At 58.3% G+C, this 6,989-nt stretch overlaps 1 protein-coding gene across 1 annotated transcript in view; it reads left to right on the top strand.

The window, feature by feature from the left end:
* Positions 1–943: 943 nt before the first annotated feature.
* The window catches only part of SPATA20 (spermatogenesis associated 20), a gene marked incomplete at its 3' end in the record, with an annotated part of 10,918 nt that continues 4,872 nt past the window's right edge, over positions 944–6,989 (top strand). The window contains exons 1-14 of the mRNA XM_009583291.1: positions 944–1,053; positions 1,322–1,386; positions 1,805–1,959; positions 2,199–2,342; positions 2,617–2,818; positions 2,899–3,029; positions 3,123–3,227; positions 3,729–3,803; positions 4,008–4,220; positions 4,373–4,565; positions 5,351–5,519; positions 5,978–6,186; positions 6,316–6,515; positions 6,639–6,719. Of these exons, the coding sequence (XP_009581586.1) occupies positions 944–1,053; positions 1,322–1,386; positions 1,805–1,959; positions 2,199–2,342; positions 2,617–2,818; positions 2,899–3,029; positions 3,123–3,227; positions 3,729–3,803; positions 4,008–4,220; positions 4,373–4,565; positions 5,351–5,519; positions 5,978–6,186; positions 6,316–6,515; positions 6,639–6,719 (2,052 nt within the window). The remainder of the gene's footprint in view (positions 1,054–1,321; positions 1,387–1,804; positions 1,960–2,198; positions 2,343–2,616; positions 2,819–2,898; positions 3,030–3,122; positions 3,228–3,728; positions 3,804–4,007; positions 4,221–4,372; positions 4,566–5,350; positions 5,520–5,977; positions 6,187–6,315; positions 6,516–6,638; positions 6,720–6,989) is intronic.

Below are 6,989 nucleotides of genomic sequence, written 5' to 3'. Positions count from 1 at the left end.
CTTCTGCATCACCGCTGCCTCCCCCTGCACCTCCCTAAACCTGCCCTGCACCCCTCTAAATCCTCTCTGCATCCCTGCACCCCTCCTATATCCCCTACATCCTCCCTGGACCTCCCACATCCCCCTAAATTCTCCTCTGCATCCTTGCAATGCCCTCTACCCTTCCTGTATCTCCCCTAAATCCCCTTTGTACCCCCCTGAATCCCTTCGAAATCCTCTCTGCACCCTTACACCCCTTCTGCGTTCCCTGAAATCCTCCCTGCATCCCTATACCTCCTGCATGACTTTGCATGCTCCTCGCACCCCCTTCCTGCACCCCTCTCGCACCCCCTCCACATCCCTGCGCCCCCTCCACATCCCTGCACCCCAGCCCTGCATCCCTCCCGCAGCAGGAGGATCTCTCTTGTCCCCTCCTGTCCCTCGGTCCCCTCGCCACCAAGAGCCTGTGCCGCCCTGACCCTGCATCTACCCATGCGCCCAGGGGAGGGGATTTTCCTCTCTGAAGACACACAGGTCAAATCCTGCAGATGCTGCTCCCTTACCCACAGCTGTCGGGTGACTGTCACCGTAAAACCCTCCAAAAGGATGCTGGTGGTGGGTCGGGGGCTGGAGATGAGTGAGCCCCGGGGATGCCGAGCAGGAGGAGAGCAGCCTTGCCTGAGGCTCCAGCAAGTGTGGAGGACTTTATAGGGTCCTGGGGGGGGGACGGAAGTGGACTGAGCCCCAGCAGAGCTGCCCAGCCCTGGGGCTGAGAGCAGTCCCCCGGCATGGCGAGCAAATAGTGGGGATGGGGAGCAGCACCCTGTCCCGGGGTTGCACCAGGCACCCGAGGGAGCCAGGGTGAAGGTGGTGCTGGTCTGGGGCTGTACTTTGCTGCGGTGAGCAAGGAAATGATGAGCCCATTTGGCGTCGCAGGTGCACGTTTCTAACGGGGAGTGTGACCATGGCCACAGGGGGGACAACCAGCCCCCCCAGCATCCCTCGTAACACCAACCGCCTGATTAACGAGAAGTCCCCCTACCTCCTGCAGCATGCTCACAACCCCGTGGATTGGTAAGAGCGACTGGTGCCTTTCTCCCTCCTCCTCTCCTTGCATCCGTGGGGCTGAGGGACTCACTGCCATGAAAGTGATGGCAGGCAAAGCAGCCTGGCCTCCTGTCCAGCTCCCCGTGGGCTCAGGGTCCACGCTTCTGAGCCAGCCATGCCCTGGGCTGTCCTGACCGCTCTCCACTGCGCGGCAGCTTCTCAGGCAGCTTTAGAGGAGCCCATGAATCCTGGCAGCAGTGACCCCTGAAGCTCCTTTCTTGTCTTCCCTCCACAGGTACCCTTGGGGTCAGGAAGCCTTTGATAAAGCAAAGAAAGAAAACAAGCTGATATTCCTGTCAGGTAACCAGAAACAAGACGTATTTCATGTTCCCACGTGTTGTTCAGCAGATGACCAGATAAGTCAGGCTGTGTCCTGAGCTGGTGTGTGAATAGCTGCATAGGTAAGGATGGACACTGGGCACTAATTCTCTGCCAGCGAGAGAGGGCTTTCATAGCTCTTGCTGAAGATGGGCTGCATCCAGGGGCCTTCCTGGCTAACAGAGTCCTTGGCCAGATTTTAGGAGCAAGAGCTGGAGAGCCCAGGAGGCCCTGCAAGCCTCCATGCTCACAGGAGGCCTTTCTCCTCCACCTCTTCTCCAGGGAGGCAGCAGCTGTTCCCCATAGCAGGGTGTCCCACCTCTGAGCGATCTCCCCATAACGCATGTCCTGCTCCCTGCAAAGGGCCTTTCCTCACTCTGAAAACTGAGCTTGTTTTCAGTTGGCTACTCCACCTGCCACTGGTGCCATGTGATGGAGGAGGAGTCCTTCAAGAACAAGGAGATCGGGGAGATCATGAACAAGAACTTTGTGTGCATCAAAGTGGATCGTGAGGAGCGGCCAGATGTGGACAAAGTGTATATGACCTTTGTGCAGGTAAGGGAGGCACGGTCAGGACTCGGGAGGCTTTGGCTGTCTCAAGATGAGGTTCATGGTCATGTTCCTCAGGCAAGAAGAACTAGTATATGGGGTGGTCTGAATGGGGCCATGCATGATCACAAGGACGGAAAGAAGCACACGTCTGTCCTCAAGTGAGGCATGTGCACGTGCCAGAGGGGTACAGAGCAGAGGGCGCCTCTTGCGTGACCTTGGTGCACCTGTGATTTGTCTTTCAGGCAACCAGCGGTGGAGGTGGCTGGCCGATGAGCGTCTGGCTGACTCCAGACCTCAAGCCCTTTGTAGGGGGGACGTACTTCCCTCCTGAAGATGGAGTTCATCGCGTTGGCTTTCGGACTGTGCTGCTCCGAATCGCAGAGCAGGTATGGAGCAGGAGTGGCGTACAGCAGGCAGTGCTTAACCAAAGGGGCCGCAGGGAAATTGGTCTGGGCGTGATGGGTGACTGAGTTAAGAGATACAGTCATGAGAAACAGTAGCCCAGAGAACATGTCAGAGCTTTGGCTGGGTTAGAGATGGATTGGACCTCATCTGGGGAGGGGGACCGAGAACTGGAGGTGCAGTTTGGACTGGTGCAATGCAGGAAGCAGGAAGAGAGACAAAAAATGGAAGAACTGACTTTCTCACTCTGCATCTTAGTGGAAGGAGAGCAAAGATGCCCTGTTGGAGAGCAGCCAGAAGATCCTGGAAGCATTGCTACACAGGTCTGAGATCCGTGTGCGGGGCCAGGAGTCACCCCCACCATCCAAAGAGGTGATGGCCACCTGTTTCCAGCAGCTCTCCAACTCCTATGATGAGGACTATGGTGGCTTTTCCAAATCCCCCAAGTTCCCCACCCCAGGTCAGTCTGGCCTCTGCTGCTGAGCCCCGCCGTGGGGCAGAGCCCACCCCACAGCCTCCCACTTTTTCCCTGTATTTCAGTGAATTTGAATTTCCTCTTCACGTACTGGGCTGTGCACCGAACAACTCCAGAAGGTGCCCGGGCACTGCAGATGGCTCTGCATACCCTCAAGATGATGGCCCATGGGGGCATCCATGACCACATCGGTCAGGTAGGAGGAAAGCCTCGGGGGTAAACCCCTGGCATGCCCAGGAGGCATGGGGTGGAGGCATGGAGTAGAGACGTGTCCACTTGGTCTTTGCAGGGGTTTCACCGCTACTCCACCGACAAGCACTGGCATGTCCCTCACTTTGAGAAGATGCTGTATGACCAGGGGCAGCTGGCAGCTACGTATAGCAGAGCGTTTCAGGTATGGCCGTGGCATCCCTCTGCAGGGAGGCTCACTTGGCACACTGAGTGCTGGCTGGGGAGGGCTGGCTTGGTTTGGGGAGCAGCTTCAAAGCCTGTTCCCAAGATATTGCCCATCCCATGGGCATGGAACCATCCCATGCTCCCCTTCATCCACTGGTCTTCATCTGGACAGAAACGCACAAATCCGTGACAGTTTAGCCCCAGGGTTTTGAGCATAATGGGGGAGGGAACAGCCTTCTGGCTGGTCTTTGCAAGAGTCAGCAAACATGTGCTGCTGCCTCTGACCTTGCTGTAACTCCAGGGTTGCTCTCCAGTGCTTGTAGATTTCTATCAGAGATCTTATTCTGAATCCATCCCACGTTTGAAGTCCCTGGATGTTCAAATGTGTTTCCCCCGCTTTGCTAGCTCTTTAAATCAGAATCACTTATTATATCTCACTGTGTCTCTTGCGTCCCCTCTGTCCCTTGTAACATTGACATCCACCCCATGCCTTCCACAGATCTCTGGTGATGAATTCTTTGCCGATGTCGCCCAAGACATTCTGCTCTACGTCTCGCGGGACCTGAGGGACCAGGTAGGTTGTTCCCTGAGCTGGGTCAAAGGGAGCTGCTTAACCCTGCCCTGGGACATGGCTCGGGGCTGCTTTTCCCTCCCTCCCTTCCCAACTGAGCTCAGTCTGGGGCACTGCTGCGGCTTGCTGGCTGGACTGCCAGCCCAGCAGTGATGGGGAGGCACCTGAAGGTGCTGTCCCGGTAGCTGGAGATTGCTCTTTTCCCAGGCAGGAGGTTTCTACAGTGCAGAAGATGCGGATTCCTACCCGACCACTGCATCCAGAGAGAAGCGAGAAGGAGCTTTCTGTGTGTGGGCGGCCGAGGAAATCCGGGCTCTCCTTCCTCACCCTGTCGAGGGGGCCACAGAGGGGACAACCCTGGGAGATGTCTTCATGTACCACTACGGAGTGAAGGAGACCGGCAATGTGAGCCCCATGCAGGTGAGGGAGAGAAAAAACCTGCCCGGTACCGGGAGCATCGGTGGAGGACCCGCATCCCTGGGCATGGGGGGATGGCAGAGCAGCCCCAAAGCACGTGGGGTCCAACACCTCCTCAGCCCTGTAGCGTTTGTATAACGGGGCTCTCCTTTCAGGACCCCCATCAGGAGCTGAAGGGCAAGAACGTCCTTATTGTCCGGTGCTCCCTGGAGCTGACGGCGGCCCGGTTCGGGCTGGAGCTGGGGCAGCTTGGTGCCCTGTTGTGGGAGGGCCGGCGGAGGCTGTCTGCAGTCCGGGCACAGCGGCCGCGGCCACACTTGGACACCAAGATGCTGGCAGCGTGGAACGGTGAGAGGCGGCTCAGCTCCGGGGCGTGCGTGTCTTGGCTGGACCCCACTGCAGTTGGCCGGGGCCAGCACATTTTTGGGGGCTTGTAGCAACAAGTCCTGCTGGGACTGGGCAGCCCCCCATGGAGGCGGTGGGGTGGGCTGGGATCCAGGGCTGTGGGACCACCTGGGGGAAGCTGCCCCACACCTGCAAGCCGTGGGGCTGCCGAGGGTCGGGATATTGCTCTAGCTTTATTTTCCTCCCCTGTTGCCAGCAGAGAGCAGCAAAACTCTTCCCCTGGCTCAGCCTGGCTCCCCCGGTTGGGCTCTGGGGAAGGGGATTCAGGACCCAGGCAGGGCACAGAGCCCATCTGCGCTGCTGCATTAGCGGGGGGACCACAGCTCTGTGTCCATCTGCCCAGGTGTTTATTACCAGCAGGTAATAACTGCAGTACCCCAGGCACTGTTCCCAGCAATAAATGCCTGGGTAGCTGGGCCTGGAGCTGGTGTGAGCTGGAGTTATACCACAGCCTGCAAACAGGAAGACTCTCTTAAACCCTGTTTCTGCCCACAAGCAAAAGCTTAGTTCTTGCTGGCCTTGCAGCGCTCTGTCCTTCTCTTTGGTGACAGTAAGTGACTTTCTTAGTGGTTTGAACTGAGTGGAAGAGCTGATGACTGAGCCCTGACCTGCCTCGAATGTCAGGGAGGATGAGCTTCGCACTGAGCATCCTTTAAAGGAAAGATGGTGACATCTCCGCTGGTCCTTTGTGCCCCCCTGAGCCTGTCCCCGTGTCTCTGCCTACGCAGGGCTGATGATCTCGGGCTTTGCCCAGGCTGGGGCGGCCCTGGCTGAGCAGAAGTACGTGAGCCTGGCTGCGCAGGCAGCTGCCTTCCTGCAGAGACACCTTTTCGACCCCACCAGTGGGAGGTTGCTGCGGAGCTGCTACCGGGGCAAAGACAACATGGTGGAGCAGAGGTGAGCAGTGCTACAGAGAGTGTCTCTGAATGTACTGGCCACCCTGCGGGAGCTACCCAGGTCCCCAGTGGTCCCCGTCCTCCCCTCCTCCAGGCAGGACTGAACTTGGAGAGAGGGAGGCTGTTTGCCTTGCGCAGAACTGCCTCTGGTGCAGTCTGGGATGGATTAGTGCCCCCCACCCAGTGAGGAGGAATTAAGGTCAAATCCTTTTCCATTCCTCATCTTTGGAGCTGGCAGAAGTCTTCCCCTGCCCTCCCCTGCTGCCATTCGACCGTCCAGAAATCTGGGGCTGAGCTGTTTGATGACTTGGTACAGCCACTGCGTATCTTGGACTGAGCTCTGAGGTGGCATCTCCTCAGGTAGCAGAGACCAGTAGGTAGGGCTTTGCTGGGTTGGAGAACATTTCCCACCTGGCCAGTGTAGAGACCCTGATGCTCCTTTCCTGTCTGCTGCTGCAGCGCCGTGCCTATCCAGGGCTTCCTGGAGGATTATGTCTTCGTCATCCAGGCTCTCTTTGACCTGTACGAAGCCTCGCTGGAGCAGGGCTGGCTGGAGTGGGCCCTGCAGCTCCAGCATATGCAAGATAAACTCTTCTGGGACCCCAAAGGCTTTGCGTATTTCTCCAGTGAGGCTGGTGATCCGTCTCTGCTCCTGCGCCTGAAGGATGGTGAGCTTGGGGACATGGCCATGCTCTGCATGGGTTATGGTGTGGGGCAGCTTAGGGAGGGCAGGGGTGGTGCCTGGCTGGAGGACCAAGCCGTGGGGTGGTAAGGCATTGGGCTGATGTTCCCTGCAGACCAAGATGGAGCAGAGCCCACTGCCAACTCTGTCACTGTCACAAACCTGCTCCGAGCAGCTTGTTACTCCGGCCATACGGAGTGGGTGGAAAAAGCTGGGCAGATCTTGGCCGCCTTTTCAGAGAGGCTGCAGAAGATCCCGATAACCCTGCCAGAGATGGCCCGGGCCACCGCTGTCTTCCATCACACCCTCAAACAGGTACGGGCTGGGGCTTATGTGTCCCCTATGGGACCTGCTGCAGGGAGGCGGCCTGGCAGTGGTGTGGGTGCAATCACAGGTCTCTGCTTTCTCCTTCCTGCCACCCACGCTCTCCCTGGACAGGTCGTTATCTGTGGGGACCCCCAAGGAGAAGACACGAAAGAGATGCTGCGCTGCGTCCACTCCGTCTTCAGCCCAAACAAGGTAGAGGTGCCAGCCCTGCCTCCAGCCCTGCCAGCCCTCCCCTGCCCCCTGCGCAGCCGCCCCCTGCGCAGCCGCTCCCTGCCAGCTGCCATCACGCTCCCCGCTGCCGCCTGCATTGCTGGTGCCTTTATCCTTTCTCCCAGTGTGGCTGTAGCACATCCTCCTCCTTCTCTGTCCCGCCTCCCTTCTGGGAAGCATCCTATCTTTTCCATATTTGTAAGCGCAGCCAGCAGGGCCACGGCTGAGCCCCTGCACCCCTCTCCCTGGCAC

Source organism: Fulmarus glacialis, unplaced genomic scaffold (genome assembly GCF_000690835.1).
Source record: "Fulmarus glacialis isolate BGI_N327 unplaced genomic scaffold, ASM69083v1 scaffold20118, whole genome shotgun sequence".
Classification (NCBI taxonomy): Eukaryota; Metazoa; Chordata; class Aves; order Procellariiformes; family Procellariidae; genus Fulmarus; species Fulmarus glacialis.
The sequence above is the reverse complement of the archived record's forward strand: the minus strand, read 5'-3'. Positions and strand labels throughout refer to the sequence as shown.